Source organism: Brachypodium distachyon, chromosome 3, assembly GCF_000005505.3.
Source record: "Brachypodium distachyon strain Bd21 chromosome 3, Brachypodium_distachyon_v3.0, whole genome shotgun sequence".
In the NCBI taxonomy this organism is placed as follows: domain Eukaryota; kingdom Viridiplantae; phylum Streptophyta; class Magnoliopsida; order Poales; family Poaceae; genus Brachypodium; species Brachypodium distachyon.
The window spans coordinates 780,545-801,291 of NC_016133.3; the positions used below are offsets into that span (position 1 = coordinate 780,545).

Below are 20,747 nucleotides of genomic sequence, written 5' to 3' on the forward strand. Positions count from 1 at the left end.
CAATAACCCTTCTATATACATATGTTTCCATGTAGCCTGCAAATTTAATTAGATTAAAAAGTTAATCACGAAAATTAAAGACAGGTCATACTCTAATTATAATCCTTTATTTTCTTAATCTGTATAAACTGTTTAAGATATTTATGCTATTGTATGATGATACACAGTGTGTTTAATCACTGAATAATTGAAGAGTTAAATACCCCAAATTCAACTTAATTATCTGAATTTGATAAAGGGGAACCTGAACTAGTACCTAATGAACAAAGTATCAAGACACAGACACCAAAGATGAGATGTTATAACATGGAGCAGCTACCAAAACATAACATGGGAAACAGGGAAAGAGAGAAGTGATCCATTTGCAACAACATGCAAGCCAACGTTACTCATCAATAATTCATCACCATTTGTTTACTAATTTATCTATTGTTAAAGTTTGATGCTGCTTTCGATCGAGTTGTACATGATTGGTAGGGATAATAAAATGGATGAGATAAAAATTATTAATTTTTACTTCTATCCAACCTGCTGGTTTCTGATTATATATTATTTTCACATGCAGGGACAGGAGTCATGGTTGCATGGTGGTAGCTTAATTTGGTGTTGCTTGCTAGTGTACGTAGCTTAGAAAACTCCTCATGGAGTTGGGCTAAATTAAGACAGTGACATAAAATTAACCAAGTTGTTAGCTAGACTGTGTTTGCTGTCTGTCACATCAAGTTATTCATTTGTAGCATGCATACCTTTCTAACTAATAACAGAGTACTACATATAGAAACTGGATTACTAAGCACTTGTGGTGCAACTAGCTAGCTAAGCTTTGCTCGGGATTAAGAAAGATTCACTGCCATGCACGGTTTGGTTCCAAAGCAAGCTGGTAATTACATATATGTATATGTAATTGCATAAATAATGGAAGCAGAGAAAATTAAGCTAATGACAAGCCAGGGAATATTGTCACAGCTGGCTAGCTTTTGAGTTTTCTTTAGTGTATTCCTTTTCTTCTTCTCCTACACCAAACTCTGTCATGGCTGCATGCATGATTAAGTTTGCTGTTGGTCAGTTGGTTGGTGCCAACAGTTGCTTAAATAGCACAGCACGCCATCCAAATTGCAGGTTCTATGATCGTTCGTCTCTTGGTCGAGTCCCTGCAAATTAGCTTCCAAATGCAAGAAAGTTCAGCACTTAGATGTGTTTCTGTCCAATTTGGTGTGTGTTGGCACAATTTGGAGCTTTAATTTCAAGTTCTGATTGTGCCAGATATATCAAACTGGACTAGAAGCATATATACATATATGATCATTTGATCGATCCTTGTTGGGTGCAACTTTCAGCTAGATTGATCACTTCTTGGTCTCCAATTAATCTTGCATTCTTCACTGCATGTATGATGGTGGGTGCAAAACCAGATTTCTAATTGGTTGGGATGGATGATCCAAGGTGCAAAGTCAATACATAAACCCACAAGTTATTTGAGGGCAGGTAATTAATGGTGGGTTCAGTGCAATGCAATGAAAGAACTAGCATGTATCATTTGTTCTTGCACCTGCATTACTAGCTCAAATCTCTTGATTGATTGCTATCCTTCTTTTGCTGACCATTTTTTTGGGGGGGCTTCATATTTGGTTACAGGCTTTATGTTATTTTGAAGTTAGTTGTCAATGGAAATAATTAAAACAGGTCTAGTCATGTCTTTTTTCCTAGTAGGTTTTATGTCTTTAACGTCGAAATGACTAATAAGCACACAAACGTTTCCAATAGATTCAATATAGAGTCCAACGCCCCTAGAATGGGAGACAAAAAAACAAGAAAATGAACTTAATGAACAGAGTTTGTTAGGAGCTAATAGTTGACCTTGATGTGGTCGTCCTACCGTTCATTCAGAAAAATGTTCATCAACACTTTTGACTGCATATATGCATGCACCTCCAAACCTATTATCATCATGTTCTTCAGTCACCATCAGTTAATCACAGTCATTATGTCAGAAAGAAGATAATGTAGATGGTAGAGCAGATCTAGTAAAAAAAGGAAAAGCAGCTCCAGTTAACATTTAGTTATTTGCCTTTGTGGTACTCATGCCATTTTCATGAACAAGGAATCATTTTAACTTCTGCTGTCAGTTTCTAGATATGGAACCTGGATACTCATGCTACTGTTGCTGCTACTTGGCCTAAATTTATACTCTAATCAGTACTTAAGTCACTTCCAAAATTTTTTCCGACTATTTTGGCAGCCTCAAGACTCTGTCAAACTGTCAACCCTGCTCCCTAAAATGCTAACCCCCCATTTAATTACAAGACCAGTACTTCTGTCCTCTGATCTGGTGCAGCAGTGGTGACATTCTACTTGGGACATGTGCCAAGGAAATCACCAACAATCCCCATGTCAGTAAACAGCAGGAGCTACTGCCCACTGTCAAAGGAATGATTAGCACAGGTTCTATTATTAATTCTAGCAAGGTCAACTTAGGCAGGGCTAAACACATGCAACCACTGTGCATCTGCCTCTCACAGAGGGTGAGTAAACTTTTTCTTTAATGTTTATTTTTTATGGAGAACATGTCATGTGTAGGATGCTTGCGTCAGGACAACAGAAAGAACATACTCTCCTGTCTCCCTTTGGGTTAAGTTAATCTTTTCCCCCTGCAAAGGAAGTGCCCTGTTTTACTGTCTGTTAGAAGTCATAACATAGGATTAGCACTAGTACTAGTGGTACTTTTGCTTAATGCTAGTGCAGATCTTCTCAGCTAAGATCCTAATCAACTTTTTTCTAAGTACCTAAGCAAAATTCTCCATGAAGGAAAGTAGCTAGCTCCTATATATGCTACATGGAGATCATATATATCAGTTCAAGTGTTGGAGTCTGATCTAGACAAAAAATGTAGTCTTAGCTAGTAAATCTGTACCAGAGCTTTCATAAGCAGAAGGTTCCAAAGAATAAACCAGTACCAATCTCTATGTAAGCAGCAGGGTCCCTATGTATCAGCAATGTACTAATAGTATTTAGTTAATAGGGCCTGAAAGCCTGATCAGCTACTAATGTACTGCTTCCCTGCAGTTCTGCACAGACAGGGAATGTAAGATGAACATTGTACTTTAACCAACTAATCTAATGGGCTAGCATAAAGTAAAAGATTAATCAATTAAACAGCGGTAGATGGATAGACAGATTGATAGATGGCCAAAAGCAGGCTTGAAAAGCTATGGCTTTAGAACACATTCCCTCCATGTTCCATGTTCTCCTGCTCCCCCCCTCCTCTTTTAAAATTCATCATCATCTTCTTCTTCCTCCAGCTCCAAATTAAACCCAGCCTGTTTTAGCCATTAATCTAATCCCCAGAAACACCTCATATTTGCTCAATCACTGGGTGCGGTGAGGTGCTGTTGAGGCACTAGTTAAACAAAGCAGCAAATTGCATGCCATGCCATGTTGAAAAATGCCAAGACGGTTTTTATTTTAGTACAAGAAACAAATGTTCTCTCCTAGCTCACACCTCACCATGCAGTGCTTGATGATGATACCTACATATATAGATAAAGTTTGAGGTTTTCATTGCAGCCTCTGCTCTCCTTCTTCTTCCTCCTCCTCCTCTTCTTCTTCCTGGAGCTGCAAATGCAAATCAATGGAGTAAACTAAGCAGAGAGCAGACACTTCAGCAGACTGCACTGACATGGGCCAGCACTAGAAGCAGCAGAAGCGATTTCTTAAAAGAAAAGCTTTTACTCGGATTGTAGTTTTTGGACATATTCCAATGGCGGCAAGAGTGCAGACTCTGTTGCTAGCGGCAGTGGCCGTCTTCTTCTTCTCCGTCTCCGGCGTGGCCGGCGGCGACGAGCGGGCGGCGCTGCTGGCTCTCAAGTCCGGCTTCATCGACCCGCTGGGCGCGCTCGCCGACTGGAAATCCTCCGGCGGGGGCTCGCATTGCAACTGGACGGGCGTGGGCTGCACCGCCGGCGGCCTCGTCGACTCCCTCGACCTCGCCGGGAAGAACCTGAGCGGCAAGGTCTCCGGCGCCCTGCTCCGGCTCACCTCGCTCGCCGTCCTCAACCTCTCCTCCAACGCCTTCTCCGCCGCCCTCCCCAAATCCTTCTCGCCTCTCCCTGCTCTGCGGGCCCTCGACGTCAGCCAGAACTCCTTCGACGGCTCCTTCCCCTCCGGCCTCGGCGCTTCCCTGGTCTTCGTCAACGGCTCCGGCAACAACTTCGTCGGCGCTCTCCCTCTAGACCTCGCCAACGCGACTTCCCTGGACACCATCGACCTCCGCGGCTGCTTCTTCAGTGGCGCCATCCCGGCGGCGTACGGGGCGCTGACGAAGCTCAAGTTCCTCGGCCTCTCCGGCAACAACATCGGCGGCGCGATCCCGCCGGAGCTCGGCGAGCTCGAGGCGCTCGAGAGCCTGGTCATCGGGTACAACGAGCTCGAGGGCGCCATCCCTCCGGAGCTCGGGAACCTCGCGAGCCTTCAGTACCTCGACCTCGCCATCGGCAACCTCGAAGGCCCCATCCCGCCGGAGCTCGGGAAGATGCCCTCGCTCGCCTCGCTGTTCCTCTACAAGAACAAGCTCACCGGCGAGATCCCGGCAGAGCTCGGGAACGTCTCCTCGTTGGCGTTCCTCGACCTTTCGGATAATTTGTTGTCTGGGGCGATCCCGCCGGAGGTGGGGAAGATGAGCCAGCTCCGGGTGCTGAACCTCATGTGCAACCGGCTCACCGGCGAGGTCCCGGCCGCCGTCGGCGCCATGGCCGCGCTCGAGGTGCTCGAGCTCTGGAACAACTCGCTCTCCGGCCCTCTACCCGCCGCGCTCGGCCGGAGCTCGCCGCTGCAGTGGGTAGACGTTTCGTCGAACAGCTTCACGGGGGGGATTCCTCCGGGGATCTGCGAGGGGAAGGCGCTCGCCAAGCTCATCATGTTCGGCAATGGCTTCTCCGGCGAGATCCCGGCGGCGCTCGCGTTGTCGTGTGATTCCCTTGTGCGTGTGCGGTTGCAGGGGAACAGGATTAATGGCAGCATCCCGGCGGGGTTCGGGAAGCTGCCATGGCTGCAGCGGCTGGAGCTCGCGGGGAACGACCTCGAGGGCGAGATCCCCGTCGACCTGGCTTCGTCTTCCTCGCTGTCGTTCGTCGACGTGTCCCGGAACCGCCTCCAGGGGACATTACCGGCGGGGCTCTTCGCGGTGCCGAGCTTGCAGAGCTTCATGGCGGCGGAGAACCTCATCTCCGGCGGGATCCCCGACGAGTTCCAGGAGTGCCCGGCGCTGGGGGCGCTGGATCTCTCCGGCAACCGGCTAACCGGCGGGGTCCCGGCGAGCTTGGCCTCGTGCCAGAGGCTCGTCAGCCTCAACCTCCGGCGGAACGGGCTCAGCGGCGCGATCCCGCCGGCGCTGGGGAAGATGCCGGCGCTCGCCGTACTGGATCTGTCGGGCAATTCGTTGAGCGGCGGGATACCTGAGAGCTTCGGGAGTTCCCCGGCGCTGGAGACGATGAACCTCGCGGATAACAATCTCACGGGGCCTGTCCCCGCGAACGGCGTTCTCCGCACCATTAACCCCGGCGAGCTCGCCGGCAACCCCGGCCTCTGCGGCGCCGTGCTCCCGCTCCCGCCATGCTCCGGCAGCAGCAGCCTCCGCGCCACCGCCCGCCATGGATCTAGCAGCAGCAGCACGAGAAGTCTCAGACGCGCCGCCATCGGGTTGTTCGTCGGGACGCTGGCCATCGTGCTCGCCATGTTCGGCGGCTGGCACGTGTACTACCGGCGGCGGTACGGCGGAGAAGAAGGCGAGCTCGGCGGCGGGGCGTGGTCATGGCGGATGACGGCGTTCCAGCGTGTCGGGTTCGGCTGCGGCGACGTGCTGGCGTGCGTGAAGGAGGCGAACGTGGTGGGCATGGGCGCCACGGGGGTCGTCTACAAGGCCGAATCCCTCCCGCGGGCGCGCGCCGCCATCGCCGTGAAGAAGCTCTGGCGGCCCGAAGGAGCTCCGGACGCCGCCGCCGTGGACGAGGTGCTGAAGGAGGTGGCGCTGCTGGGTCGTCTCCGGCACCGGAACATCGTGCGGCTGCTGGGGTACATGCGCAACGACGCCGGCGACGCCATGATGCTCTACGAGTTCATGCCCAACGGCAGCCTCTGGGACGCGCTCCACGGCGACTCCCCGCCGGAGACGAAGAAGACGACGACGACGAAGAAGAAGAGCACGCTGTTAACAGACTGGGCGTCGAGGTACGACGTGGCGGCGGGGGTCGCGCAGGCGCTGGCGTACCTCCACCACGACTGCCACCCGCCGGTGCTCCACCGCGACATCAAATCCAGCAACATCCTCCTCGACGCCGACCTCCAGCCCCGCCTCGCCGACTTCGGCCTCGCCCGTGCCATCGCCGCCGCCGCCGCCCCCGAGCCCGTCTCCTCCGTCGCCGGCTCCTACGGCTACATCGCCCCAGGTCCCAACTCCAAACCCTAATCCCCTCCTCCTCCCCCTTCAATTTCAAAATTCAAATCCCAAGTCTCGCCGGAGCCGAAGAAGAAGAAGGCTGAATCGCTCAAAATTGCAGAGTACGGGTACACGCTGAAGGTGGACGCGAAGAGCGACATATACAGCTACGGGGTGGTGCTGATGGAGCTCATCACCGGCCGGCGAGCGGTGGAGGGGCAGGAGGACATCGTTGGGTGGGTGAGGGAGAAGATCCGGGCCAACGCCATGGAGGAGCACCTCGACCCGCTCCACGGCGGCTGCGCGGGGGTCCGGGAGGAGATGCTGCTGGCGCTCCGCGTCGCCGTGCTCTGCACCGCCAAGCTGCCCCGGGACCGGCCCTCCATGCGCGACGTCCTCACCATGCTCGCCGAGGCGAAGCCGCGCCGGAAGAGCGGGAGCGCCGCCGTCGTGCCCGCGCCGCCGCCGGTGGCTGCCGCCGTCGTGGTTGATAAGGATAGGCCGGTGTTCAGCACGACGACGGAGGACGACTCCGTTTGACAGTCCTGTCACGCGGGCCCACGGTGTCAGATGCTCTGCTGTTCGTTTGTATAATGGTTATATTGATTTTTTTGAGATTGTAAGCAGATTCCATTTTGAGTAGATAGACCGTGTACGTAGATGATTAATCCAATAATCTCATGTATTTATACAAGTACTCCAGTACAGAAGGATCGATGAAGATAACAAGCAAGCAATTCTGTAGAATTTTTGGCTCCAACACTTGTGTAGAAGAGCAAAGAGAGTGCTTACCACGTTTCCTGTATTTTACCTTTTCTTATCAAATTAATAGCTTTAAAACTTTTTTCGATTGCACATTTTGCAACGTAAAGGTGGGATTTTCGACTGACACCCTGCTTTCTAACGGCGGCTTATCCCGTGAAAACCTCCTTCTAGCTTAGCAGCTCCTGTTTCCGGGACACCTGAACTTTTAGTCTCTGTTCAGAGCCTCTAATTCTGGTCATGAACACGTTTAGGCCCCCCAAAACGATAGCAGACGGCAGCGGACCCATTGATCGACCGACCATGTCTACTCCCAATCTGTCGAAACGAAAGGTACTCCCTCCGATTCATATGACTTGTCCGATTCATATGACTTGTCTCAAATTTGTTCAAATATGAACGTATCTATGTTTAAAAAGAGACTAGATACATGTAATATTTCGATAAATAATTCCGGCATACTAACGTGCAGCAGCAGACAGAAACTGTTCTTCGATTTGTAGCACGCAAATGCAATTGCATGTCGGGATGAATGGCATTATTATTATGTTCTATCGCTAATTCGCCATGTTGTATCATTATGATTTATGTTATCAGTCTCGATCATTGGTCATACTCTGTTTCCGTGAACACGTGAAAGTGCAGCAATGTCCTTCATTTGTTTTGTCACGGCAATGTATATGAACATACTGATTTGAGACACGCATATGTATCTCGTGTTTTCTGCTTACAAAAGAATATGTGAAATGATCAAGTAAGTGATGTATAAGTCCAAATAAGCTTACTGAATTGAGAAAAATGAAGCATGTCTTGACCATGTACTAGAAGAAACATGCCCATTTACGCTAGTTCTTCGAGCGGGCCGAGTAGCAGGCCGGTTGAGACGGGATAAAAGCCCATGATAGCTCGAGGCCTTTATTCCGTGGGCCCAAGATAGATAAGACAGCCCAAATCGGCCCACAAGATCTTAAGCTCGATCAATCCCCGAAGGAATCGGAATCGTCCTCTGCACACTGCCGATAATAAACCCAAACCCGCCGCCGCGATCTCTGCTCTGCACTACTCGTCGTCGGCGGCGGCGGCAATGGCAACGGCGGCGGCGCGGAAGGGGGAGGAGACGAGGGCGATCCGGGTGCGGGCGCTGGACGGTCGGTCGACGACGGTGCGGCTCGCCGCGTCCTGCTCCGTCGACGACCTCAAGGCCGCCCTCCGCGCCTCCTCCTTCTTCTTCCTCCCCTCCGGGGACAGCAGCAGCTTCCACCTCTTCCTCAAGGGCGCCAAGCTCCTCCCCTCCGCCATGATTTCCCACCTCCCCCCGCTCGGCCCCGCCGACTTCGTCTCCCTTGTCCCCTGCTCTACAAGGAGTACCAGTAACAAGAATAATCCCTCTTCTAATCCGCCGCCGCCATTAATCCCGTCCAACCGCCGCCGGGGCCGCCCCGCTGGTCCTAATTCCTCGCCGTGGGCTGCCTTCGCCGCCGCTGGTGGCAAGAGAAGGAAGCAATTTCACCACCACCCTTTCCACGCCGGCGCCGGAGACGAAGACGACATATACTCCCCGAAGAACATCTCCAGGAATATAAATACAATCTCGTCGTGGAGCCATTGCCGCAGCACGGAGAAGCTGGACCCGGCGGAGATGGTCTCCCACCTGCGTTCCGGCCTGGGGAGCGCCGGCCAGATGGTCCACGTCGAGGAGATCCCAGGCCGGCCCGCCGTCTACAGCTCCGGCAGCCAGCTCCCGGCGCAGCTCTCCGACGCCACTAAGGCCGCCCTCCGCCGCATCGGGGTCACCGGCCTCTACGCGCACCAAGCTCAGGCCGTCGCCGCCGCCGCCAAGGGAAAGCACGTCGTCGTCTCCACCTCCACCTCCAGCGGCAAATCGCTCTGCTACAACATCCCCGTCCTCGACTCCATGGCCTCGAGCTCCACAACATGCGCGCTCTACATCTTCCCCACCAAGGCCCTCGCCCAGGACCAGCTCAAGACGTTCCTCCAGATGATGACCGGCGGCGAGCTGGGCTTGGGCCCCGACGCCGTGGCGATCTACGACGGCGACACGCCGGTGGAGGAGCGGGCGAGGATCAGGGTGAAGGCCAGGGTGCTGGTGACCAACCCGGACATGCTCCACGTGTCCATCCTCCCCTGCCACGCCCACTTCCGGCGCTTCCTCTCTGGCCTCCGCCACGTCGTCGTCGACGAGGCGCACGCCTACCGCGGCGCCTTCGGCTGCCACGTCTCCCTCGTGCTCCGCCGCCTCCGCCGCCTCTGCGCCCACCTGTACGGCGGATCGCCGCCCACGTTCGTGTTCTGCACCGCCACGCTGGCCAACCCGCGGGAGCACGCCATGGCTCTGGCCGGGCTCGAGGAAGGCGAGATCGAGCTCGTCGACGCCGACGCCAGCCCCCGCGCCGCCAAGCGCTTCGTGCTCTGGAACTCGGCCAGGTCATCTTCTTCGTCTCCGGTGACCGACGTGGCTCGACTGTTGGCGGAGATGGTGCAGCACGGGCTCCGGTGCATCGCCTTCTGCAAGACCCGGAAGCTCTGCGAGCAGGTGCTGGCCCAGGCCCGTGGCCTTCTAGAGGAGGCCTCTCCGGCATCGCCGGAGCTGGCGAGCTCCGTCGCCGTCTACCGCGGCGGGTACGTCGCCGCCGACCGGCGCCGGATCGAGGAGGGCCTCTTCTCCGGGAAGCTCCTCGGCGTGGCGGCCACGAACGCGCTGGAGCTGGGCATCGACGTGGGCCACATTGATGCTACGCTGCACCTTGGTTTCCCGGGGAGCATGGCCAGCCTGTGGCAGCAGGCGGGGAGGGCCGGCCGGCGAGCCGCCAGGGAGTCCGTGGCCGTCTATGTGGCCTTCGACTGCGCGCTCGACCAGTACTTCATGAACTTCCCCCAAAAACTCTTCGGGAAACCAATCGAGCACTGCCACGTGGACGCCCGGAACCCCAAGGTGCTCCGGCAGCACCTTGCGTGTGCCGCTGCCGAGAGCCTGCTTCGGCCGGACCTCGACAAGCGCTACTTCGGCGCCGCCGCCTTGGACGCCGCCATGACCGTCTTGCGAGACAGAGGTCACCTTGCCATGACCAACAACAACAACTCGTCACCGGCAATGTGGCGGTACTCCGGGCCGGTGGGTAGGAGGCCGGCGTCGGCGGTGAGCATCCGGGCCGTGGAGCACGACAAGTTCACGGTGATGCAGACAGTGGGGCGGCGCGTCATGGAGGAGATCGAGGAGAGCAAGGCCTTCTTCCAGGTGTACGATGGCGCCGTGTACATGCACCAAGGGGACACCTACTTGGTGGAGAGGCTCGATCTCACGTCCAAGACGGCATACTGCCGGACAGCCTACGGTCTGAGCTACCACACCAAGCCCGAGGACTACACCGACATCGTCATCGCCGCCACTGGAGACGACGACGACGACGATGATCATGCTTGTTCGACAAGAGGTGTTCGTGCAGACACGTGCACGGTGACGACGAGATGGGTCGGGTACCGTCGGATCTACAAATCGACGAACCAAGTGTCTGAGGTCATCCCGCTCGACCTGCCGTCCTTCTCCTTCGACACCCAAGCCGTCTGGGCGCCGATCCCCGAGACGGTCAAGGCAGCCGTGGAGCAAAGAAGCAATAATCCACGGTTCCGTACCGGGGTGCACGGCGCGTCGCACGCCATACTCGGCATCCTACCCCTCCACATGATGTGCAGCTCCTCCGATCTCGGCACCGAGTGCGGGTGCACCGCCGACACTCGTCAGGAGGAGACGCGCGGTGGTGACGCCGTCAGCACTGACAGGATCCTGCTCTATGACAAGCACCCCGGCGGCATCGGGCTGGCGGCGCAGGCCAGGGCGCTCTTCGGCGACCTCCTGGCCGCTGCCCTGGAGCTCGTCTGGGCGTGCGGGTGCGGCAACTTGGATGGCTGCCCGAACTGCGTCCAGTCCTTCGCGTGCCGCGAGCACAATAAGGATCTGGATAAGGAGGCTGCTGTTTTGGTCCTCAAAGGGTTGATTCAGTGGTATTCTGAATCCTAGTTTGTAGCTAGTGCTAATTGAGATGACTATTGTGGAATTCAAACCAGAGTCTGAATGAAGAACTACTTAGTTATCATGTAGACAGCAAGTTGCAACCAATAAAATTAATTTTGCGTATCCTGTTCTGTTTTGATTGATCAACAAATCATTTTAGTATGGGTGGAAGTTGATGGCATTTCAGTATACTACTAGGCGCTGTCCTTGCAGGTTGTATGCACAGTAATACTATAAACTTTCTGCCTTTGATTCAACATTATCCTGGGTGATCAAGCAATCTGAGGTGATGAGTATGTGGAAAATTAGATACAGTTAACCGTGGAAAACATGACGATAAATTCTTCAGTCAGTCAGTGCAGAGCAGAGCAATTGATTCGATTCAAGCGACAGCCAGGGTGTCAACTTCTGTTTACAAATATCGTCAGCATACAGTAGTAATAACAACATTTTTCTTCTCTTAATCATTTCCCCTTTTCTTGTTCTAGCGCAGCAGCTCTTTGAGCCGTGTCATTTCCTTGGAAATTTGCGCCTTAAGATAAACAGGCTCCGACTCACGAATACTAGAAGCAGAAAAGAAAAGCTCTGGGCCTTAACTACATATTGTACAACCCACTCACGTATCAGCCCGAAGCCCATGTACCGGGCCGTAAGTTTTGGGCTCCAGAGCCCACTTGACCTCTCCCCGAGGGCCGGCCCATAATTAAGCTCGTACAGCCGGGCCGGGCCGATTTTGCTAGCCCGGTGGGAAGATCGTCGTCGCCGCCGGTGACTAGAGCTCCAGCACGACGACTGCAAAATTATTGCCGATGAGGCGACCGATCAGATTAAATTTCCCAGAGGAATGCAATGCAGATGATCGATCGGCTGAGCTTACGTACAGTCGGAATCCGTGGTGATCCAGTGTGATTGCTGCTGCATCAGCCTGCTGAGCTGCGCCGGAGACATCGGGCACGGCGGCGGCGGGGAACGCGCGGGCGACGGGAAGAATACGAAGGAGGAGGCGGAGGAGTCCCGGCTTGCTCTGAAGCTGCTCGACACCGACGGCGACGGCGAGCTGACGACGGCAGGCGTCCGCCGCTCGTGATGATCTCCTCCGATAATTCCGCCGCCATGGCCATGGCCGCTGCTCTTGAAGCTCACGGCTCTCTGCATTGAACGCGGTCAATCAACAGATCTAGAAATCGTATACACAGTAACTAGGATTAATTCCAATTAATCTTTGTTGGTGATCGAAATCGAATGATCGATTACTGAATTACCTTCCATTTCTTGGCGGTGGATGTCGGCGGCAATGGCTTGGAGTTCTGGGCGACGGCTCGCCGGAGCAGCTCCCTCATCCTCGCCACGATCGCCTTCCTGCGCTCGGCTGCCAAAGCGATGACCGCCGCCGCCTTCTTCCTCCTCGTCGTCGTCTCCGGCACCGCCGCAGCCGCGCACTCGCTCTCGGAGAAGGATTCTGATGACTCCGACTCCGACGACTCTGGCTCCTCGTCGATGATGGGCAGAACTCTGCACGCCGACTGATCAGCTCCACTCCCATGCCCCATATCGATATTATCAACACGAACAAGAAGAAAATCGAGCAAAACGAGATTTTTTTTCACGTCGATCTTCAGTTTGCTTACGTGCAAACTGTACGTAGTGTGCAAGAGCTAGAGGACTGATAGATTTCTGATCAGCTCACGGGAATCAAACTAGCTCTAGCTAACTAAGCAGGAATCAAGCTAGTAGCGATCGGCGGCGGCCGGTCTGCCAATAGTTTACACTGGACGCCACATGCATTGATGCATATCCACGTACATACTGTGTATACTTATATATCTATGTTCTGGCCGGTCCATCAGTAGGAATCTCTAAGTTGGTAAGGGGTATCGGCTACATAAATCTTGTTTCTTGGCACGCATTAACTGACATGAACACTGGAGACATACATACGGATCGATCAGGAACTGAACACGTCGGTCCAGGATGCACCTGTACGTAGATCTTGGCTTGTCTGCTTCTTCTCGTGCTTCCATCGAATCCATTGATTGGAGATCGTGTCGTGTACCCGGCCGATCGATATCTAATCTTTTTCTTTTCTTTTCGTCCCGGTCTCTGCGTCAGCACACAACCAATCGATCGATGTCTAATCTACAAGGGGGTTGGACTGGACACGTCACTGATGGCTAGCTGATCGATCTGAGAAGATTAGTTAAGGATCCATGTCATGGAGCGCATGGGTGTGCTAACTAGCTTGGTTGGCCATGTGATCGAGCCATATCGATCGATCCATGCACATTCAATCGTGCCAATGGGCATTTCATATATGGTGTTGTTTTTAGCTTCAAACCCAGAGAGTTTAATTGTTACGCGAATCAAGATCGAGCATAAGTTTCCTTCCTCGGAATAATATCTAGTTTTATTTTTTATTCTGGATTTGTCCTGTTTTTTCTTTGGGGAATTTTGTTTTTGAGAAATTGGATCTCTGTGTCTTTCCTTAGGACATGGCTATTGGGTCACAGCCCAAGAGTGCTGCTTACAAGATATAGAATCTCACAGGAGAGTGGCTTTTCATCGGCCCAGGAGGGGGACGACTCACACAATTAGGAATGAAATTTCTTTAGGAATTACTAGCAGTAAAGGCCCATTTATCCCCCTAAAAAAGTAAGGCCCGTTTATTAATCGAAAGGAATCGAGGCCCATACTGTTGCCATCGATGTCAACATGATGCATGCAGTATTCTAAAAAAAAAAACATGATGCATGCATTCTTTTTATTTTGCAGGTATGATGCATGCATTCTAATGAAGATCAATCACTGCCCGCTGTCAAAAAGAAAGAAAGAAAAAGATCAATCACTACCCTAAAGAAAGGTTCAAGCCTAAAAAAAGATCAAGTTAGTGACATACAAGGAAAATTAATTTAATGAGACATGTATATTTATAGCAGTATGTAGTCGTTTACTCTGTACAACGACGTGACCCAAGACCCTCGTTACAAGTAACAGACAAAATTAGTTTTTTTTACATCATTGATACAAGCTTGGAGAATACACAAAACATATATATTTCAAACCTGATTTCGCTACTTATTTTGTGAAAGAAAGGAAAACAAATTATGCTGTGAACAAGAGGGACCGAAAAATGTACTACCCATACCAAAATAGAAGGAGGTTAATAATGTACCTGGTTAGTTCTTGTCATCTTGCGGATGCAGTCAGGTTAATTTAGACTGACCTTCTGGAAGGAAATATATTATGCCTGTTAATTAATATTGATCATCAAAGGCCGACAAGTAGACAACCTTATGAGTCTCTGTTATTGATTGAGCCAGGCACTTAACTATCTGAATCATTCGTGTACACATGATACATACACCTCAATTATCAATGCAGCATATGTATATAACAGGGTCTACAGCCCTGATAAGTCCAAAGGGCCAGGTTGCAGATTTTTCAGCTAAAAAGATCCAATTATAACTCAAGGTTAATTAATTGATCAAACAAGTTAGCGTCGACCACCAACTCTTTCATTCTTTTTCTAAGGAAACTCTAATCCACCCCCTTTTTTTTTAGTAAACACAGTACAGACGCGGACGCTCATAAACACGCATACATACTGACCCCTAAGAATGCAAGCACGCACACCCTCCCCCTATGAGCACTTCCGAGAGACAGGTCCGGTACATCATCTTGAGAATGATGAAGTCACCACAGACGTCTCGTAGTTGACGTGTACGTCACTCCCACTAAAAACACAATGCCGGTTAAGACCTGAAATAAATGCAGGAAAATGAGAGCACCCATGCAAAGTGAGAGACTTAAACCTGGGTAGGCTATGCACTCTCATCCACCCTTTGGCTGCATCCGAATGTGCACACAACCCAAACGATCACAGCTAGCCCTGATAGTTATGCTATATATAACTACATAGTACAGCTGAATTGAGGTAAGTGTAATGCTAATAACGGCTGGGAGAGCCCGACTAGGAGGGTTAATTTTAACTATTCCACGTGCCGTTGAAACGTAACAGCAATCAGTGGCCTGTAAATGTAAACTTATTAAGACGACGATGGAGACAGTTAGCTAGCAGTAGGACATATATAGACACGTACGTATACGTACGTACGACTTTGCTGCACATATATGTATATGTACTACGTCGGCTGTCTCCTAGCTTAATTAGCTCTTGGATCTCCGGGGTCCTCAAGAGGCCAATTATATATCTACTTAATTTGTTCCCAACAGAGCAAGAGCTGGGGTTATCAGACACAATACGCTATAATTGATGGAGACCCGGCCAGCAGGACCATTTGCGAAGATTGATCCTATTACATTTCTGCTGATAGCTCATCAAATTAAGATTCTCAAATCAACCTATTGCATGAAATTTCCCAAACTTAATTAATTTGATCGTTTCTTCTACTCGTCGATCTTTTTTAAAAATTTAGTACTCTCTCACTTGATCAGGGAGCAGGATTTTGCATACTAACTGAAATGAAATGAAATTCGAGATGTGGGCTTGTCCAGTAGCCCGAAATTCAGGTCAAAATGAACACATGTGTGAACCTGATTCTGAATTCTGATCATCAGCTTAATAATTACCCCTAACAAATTATCAAGTGGCCAGGCTATATATGGGCGCCAAATAAGATACTATCACTAATCCATACGCATCTACCGATCTGTTTCCCTGGATTGAACCGGCAAGTCAACGGTCTCTCCATGTTGGATCCACGCGTCGCCAAGAGATCCTGATCCTTGGTGAATCCCATGGGATAAGTAAACGGAGCCCCAAAAGCCACACACACCCGGAGATGCGGCGCCGAGGATCTTAGCTAGCTTACCTAATTAAATTAGTAGAGCACGAAATATCTAGCCTTGGCTTGCTTTGTTTAGTTTTCACCTCTCTTCCAGATTCAACGCCCCCATTGCATCTCTGTTCCATGATTCCGTCAGATGCAATTGTTTACTGATTAAGTATACTAATCTGGGCTTTGCTAATTGCTGCTATGCAGTGCCCAAAGGGCAGGTTGACGATTAACTTAGCTATAGCTGTTGTTTGCACCAGAATCATCGAGGAGGAATCGATTTTGAGAGGGTGTTGTTTGATGATCCCAATGTCAACTCTGCTGCTGGGCCCGGAGACACGGATGCATGTAGTTCAAGCCGCTATAAATAGATCACTGGTGTGAGATCCAAAAGCATAAACCCCATTACCACTACATTTACAAGCTACAGCTCAAGAAGCTTAATTAGCTTCTCTTACTTAGTTGCCAGTAACAACTAGATAAGCTAGCTCGGACATGGAGGTGGAAGCCGGCGCTCATGGAGACATGGCGGCGAAGAGCAAGTTCTCGCTGCCGGTGGACTCGGAGCACAAGGCGGAGTCCATCAGGCTCTTCTCCTTCGCCAACCCACACATGCGCACCTTCCACCTCTCGTGGATTTCCTTCTTCACCTGCTTCGTCTCCACTTTCGCCGCGGCGCCTTTGGTGCCTATCATCCGCGACAACCTCAACCTCGCCAAGGCCGACATCGGCAACGCCGGTGTCGCCTCCGTGTCGGGTTCCATCTTCTCCAGGCTCGCCATGGGCGCCGTGTGTGACCTCCTTGGTCCGCGGTATGGGTGCGCCTTCCTCGTGATGCTCTCGGCGCCCACCGTGTTCTGCATGTCGCTCATCGACGACGCGGCGGGGTACATCACGGTGCGGTTCCTCATCGGCTTCTCCCTCGCGACCTTCGTGTCGTGCCAGTACTGGATGAGCACCATGTTCAACAGCAAGATCATCGGCACCGTCAACGGCCTCGCCGCCGGGTGGGGCAACATGGGCGGTGGAGCCACACAGCTCATCATGCCGCTCGTCTTCCACGCCATCCAAAAGTGTGGTTCCACGCCCTTTGTAGCATGGCGCATCGCCTACTTCGTGCCGGGGATGATGCACATCGTGATGGGGATCCTGGTGCTCACCATGGGGCAGGACCTCCCCGATGGCAACCTCAGGAGCCTCCAGAAGAAGGGAAATGTCAACAAGGACAAGTTCTCCAAGGTGCTCTGGGGCGCCGTCACCAACTACCGGACATGGGTCTTCGTGCTCCTCTACGGCTACTGCATGGGTGTCGAGCTCACCACCGACAACGTCATCGCCGAGTACTACTACGACCACTTCCACCTTGACCTCCGCACCGCCGGCACCATCGCCGCCTGCTTCGGCATGGCCAACATCGTGGCACGCCCCGCCGGAGGCATCCTCTCTGACTTCGGCGCCCGCTACTTCGGCATGCGCGCTCGCCTCTGGAACATCTGGATCCTCCAGACGGCCGGCGGCGCTTTCTGCCTTTGGCTCGGCAGCGCTACCGAGCTCCCGGCCTCCGTCACCGCCATGGTCCTCTTCTCCATCTGTGCCCAGGCCGCTTGCGGCGCCATCTTTGGGGTCGCCCCCTTCGTGTCCCGGCGGTCTCTCGGCATCATCTCCGGGATGACCGGCGCCGGCGGGAACGTGGGCGCGGGGCTCACGCAGCTTCTCTTCTTCACATCGTCGAGCTACTCCACCGGCAAAGGGCTGCAGTACATGGGCATCATGATCATGTGCTGCACGCTGCCGGTGGCGCTGGTGCACTTCCCGCAGTGGGGATCCATGTTCTTCCCCGCCAAGTCCGGCGCCACCGAGGAGGAGTACTACGCCGCCGAGTGGTCGGAGGAGGAGAAGAGCCAGGGGCTCCACCTCGCCGGCCAGAAGTTCGCCGTGAACAGCCGGTCGGAGCGCGGCAGCAGGCACAACGCCGTCCTCGCCGATGCCGCCACGCCACCAAACAACACGCCCCAGCACGTATAAGACGTTGTTGTGCATATATAATGCACATCGTATATGTATGTACGCCTGCATGAATTTTCATTTCCGTAAGTATATATATATACAGACTTTAATTATATGTAGGTAATGACGAAAAAGTGTATGGATCGACCCATGCATGTGTGGATGTGCATGCAGGGCGAGCGAGGGTATTTGTACCGGTGTCCAAAAGTTAAATTGTGTATGTGAAGTGAAGAGAGCTCTGGATTTTTTTTTTAATGTACTTACTCAACGGCAAATTTATATGTCCATATATAAACAGTTAATGGACAATGAATTACTCCCGAATTAATTAAGATCATCTTGTATTGCGTTCCAATGCCAACGCCACAGAGGAGTGGTCGGAGGAGGAGAAGAGCAAGGGACTACATCTCCAGAGAATAATTGCCGCGCGCTCGGAGCGTGGCCACACCGCCAGCACGTATAAGACCTGCTGGAGCTCTTTTTTCTCTATATATATACACATCGTATATATATGTTGTACACTTACGCACGCATGCTACATCTGCTAGTAATAGGGTGTACGAGTTTATGTTTCCTAGTGCATGTATACTGCAAAGTGTAATGTGAGAGGGTATATGGGTGGGCTGACATGTATAAGTCCAGTTTATTCCTTTTTTTGTGAGAAAATGTATAACTCATGTTCTTCTTTGCGAATTCCAAATACTTAATTCGCGAAGTACATTGAGTAATCGACGTTAAGGAAGCTGTAAGCTACAAATTCTTGCTCTGTAAGCTACAAATTCTTGCTCTCTCATCCCAAGCTGTTCAGTTTAATCTTAATTTGTGCTACCAGAAATAAGTTGTTCACTTGTACTGTAATACAAAAGTCCAAAATTCCAGCATCTGATTTAACCAAAGTCCACCAAAACTATCAAATTTAAACATAGGAAAACAACCAACCATGCATCTGACCTAACCATAAGTCCAGCATTACAAAATGTTACCACATCCACCATTACAACCAGTCGGCTAAGGTTTGTAGAACGCTCTCATAGAGTTTACGTTCACAACCTAGAACATGAGGAAGATTTCTTGTACGCTCTAGGCCATCCTTGTACATGTGGGGGATCTTGTAGCGGTTGCCTCCACCAATCTTCATGACCTCAAGCAAACAACTTTGTAGTGTAAGGAAAACCCTATTGATCTTATCGGCATCATAAGCATCATATTCTTGCTTCACATTGTTGATTAGCTCATCTAAATTGTTAGAGACGAGTCTAGATGACATGGACTGTAGCGAAGAAAATAGGCCAAGGTCTAAGATATTCATATCCGGTGAGTTTGCAGGTTGTTGCATGAGGTGGATATCAAGTCCTGTTTGGGCAACAGCATTAGCAAAACCTGGGTCATCACTTGGGACATGTGAGGGTGCATTATCTTGTTGGATCCATATGGTCTCATCAGCAAGCTCTTGGGGCCATACCTCCTGAATAGCAGGTAGTACTTTCTGGATCAAAAACTGCCTCGACGTTTCCTTTTTAACTTTGATAGTTTTGGTGATAAGAGTCCCTCTTGGACGATTATCACTACTCCTTGACGCTGGCTCCTAAAATAAACAAACAAATGGTTGAGCGAACCAAAAACAAACAAATAAATAAACTTTATGATCAAGTTAGATTAAATGCTGATGTGCACAATAATTACAAAGAGTAAAAGTTGAAATTCACCTTTTTGATAAAGGGCCAAATGCCTATCTTCCCATCAAAAATGCAAATACCTTTTGCATTATATCTAGGCCTTGCTATTAAAACCAAAAACATTACTTTGCCAACGGAATTTTTATTTTGCACAGTCCTATGTGGGTCCTCTTCCGTTGGCAGCTTGTAGAATTTCATGGTCTTTTGGGTGGCGTTAAACCACTTCTCGTCTAAATGGATTATGTTATGCATGTCCTTGAATGTCGGCCTATTTTGCAAACTCTGTTGGTCAAACATAGAGATGCAAAACCGAAGCCTAGCCTTCTTGTTTGCTTCCCTCAAATATGGCTTGAGCGAACTTGAATGCCTATCCAGCAAGTCTTCCATAAAAATCTTATGAAGTGCGGGTTTCTTCACACCCAAATCTACTGCAAGACTACGTATAGTTCTCTGCTAATTCCAAGGAATGTTAGGAACAACACCGAGGTCAACTAGAATCCTCTTGCGACCACAATTTTTTGGCTTCCTTGATCTTATGTCAACGGGTATGCCAAGATTGTACACTGACCTTGTACACTGAAGCATTGAAGATGTTTGCAACTTCTTTGGTTGTGTTCTTCTTTAATTTCCAATATTACTTCTTGCTAGTAATTCTACATAAATGCTGGACCTTTGCAACTCTGTTAAATTCTTGTATTTGTCTTCATCATGAACTTGCTCATTATGGGCTTGCTCTTGCTGCACTTCCACGTCTTCTTCTGATCCTGAATCAACAAGCTCTTCTTCCTCAAATTCAATCTCTACATCACCTGCATACACACCATAGTCGTCCTCGTCAACTTGAAGATCTTCTAGAGCATTATTCATTGCTTGTAGTTCCTCTTCCATGGTCTGGAAAGCACCATCTTGGTCTTCAATCTCATTGTCTACAAGGTGAGGTTATGTGAGTATTTGAAAAGTATACTAAATTAGGAAAGTAAGGTAAACTAAACTATATTGCTGGACTATTTATATGCTAGTATGTGTGTCATTGTTTCAGTTTTTGTATC

The 20,747-nt window shown here is 50.7% G+C and overlaps 4 protein-coding genes and 1 long non-coding RNA gene across 5 annotated transcripts; 3 read left to right on the forward strand and 2 right to left on the reverse strand.

Annotated features, from left to right (window-relative positions):
* Positions 1–3,401: 3,401 nt before the first annotated feature.
* LOC112272063 lies at positions 3,402–3,854 on the reverse strand. The gene is made up of 2 exons (XR_002965762.1): positions 3,730–3,854; positions 3,402–3,612 (listed from the first exon to the last, which is right to left on the reverse strand). It is a non-coding gene; the product is annotated as an uncharacterized LOC112272063 (long non-coding RNA).
* LOC100832338 (MDIS1-interacting receptor like kinase 1) lies at positions 3,609–7,203 on the forward strand. Its single transcript, XM_003570750.4, has 2 exons — positions 3,609–6,440; positions 6,552–7,203. The coding sequence occupies exons 1-2, from the start codon at positions 3,758–3,760 to the stop codon at positions 6,968–6,970; spliced, it is 3,102 nt and encodes a 1,033-aa protein (XP_003570798.1). The 5' UTR covers positions 3,609–3,757; the 3' UTR covers positions 6,971–7,203.
* A 1,073-nt stretch (positions 7,204–8,276) lies between these two features.
* LOC100832655 (uncharacterized ATP-dependent helicase YprA) lies at positions 8,277–11,379 on the forward strand. The gene is made up of 2 exons (XM_024460603.1): positions 8,277–9,005; positions 9,156–11,379. The coding sequence occupies exons 1-2, from the start codon at positions 8,277–8,279 to the stop codon at positions 11,226–11,228; spliced, it is 2,802 nt and encodes a 933-aa protein (XP_024316371.1). The 3' UTR covers positions 11,229–11,379.
* A 402-nt stretch (positions 11,380–11,781) lies between these two features.
* LOC112271911 lies at positions 11,782–12,990 on the reverse strand. Its single transcript, XM_024462161.1, has 3 exons — positions 12,485–12,990; positions 12,104–12,371; positions 11,782–12,014 (listed from the first exon to the last, which is right to left on the reverse strand). The coding sequence occupies exons 1-3, from the start codon at positions 12,770–12,772 to the stop codon at positions 11,995–11,997; spliced, it is 576 nt and encodes a 191-aa protein (XP_024317929.1). The 5' UTR covers positions 12,773–12,990; the 3' UTR covers positions 11,782–11,994.
* Positions 12,991–16,377: 3,387 nt separating this feature from the next.
* LOC100841859 (high-affinity nitrate transporter 2.1) lies at positions 16,378–18,277 on the forward strand. The gene has a single exon (XM_003572406.3). The coding sequence runs from the start codon at positions 16,511–16,513 to the stop codon at positions 18,038–18,040; it is 1,530 nt and encodes a 509-aa protein (XP_003572454.1). The 5' UTR covers positions 16,378–16,510; the 3' UTR covers positions 18,041–18,277.
* Positions 18,278–20,747: the final 2,470 nt, after the last annotated feature.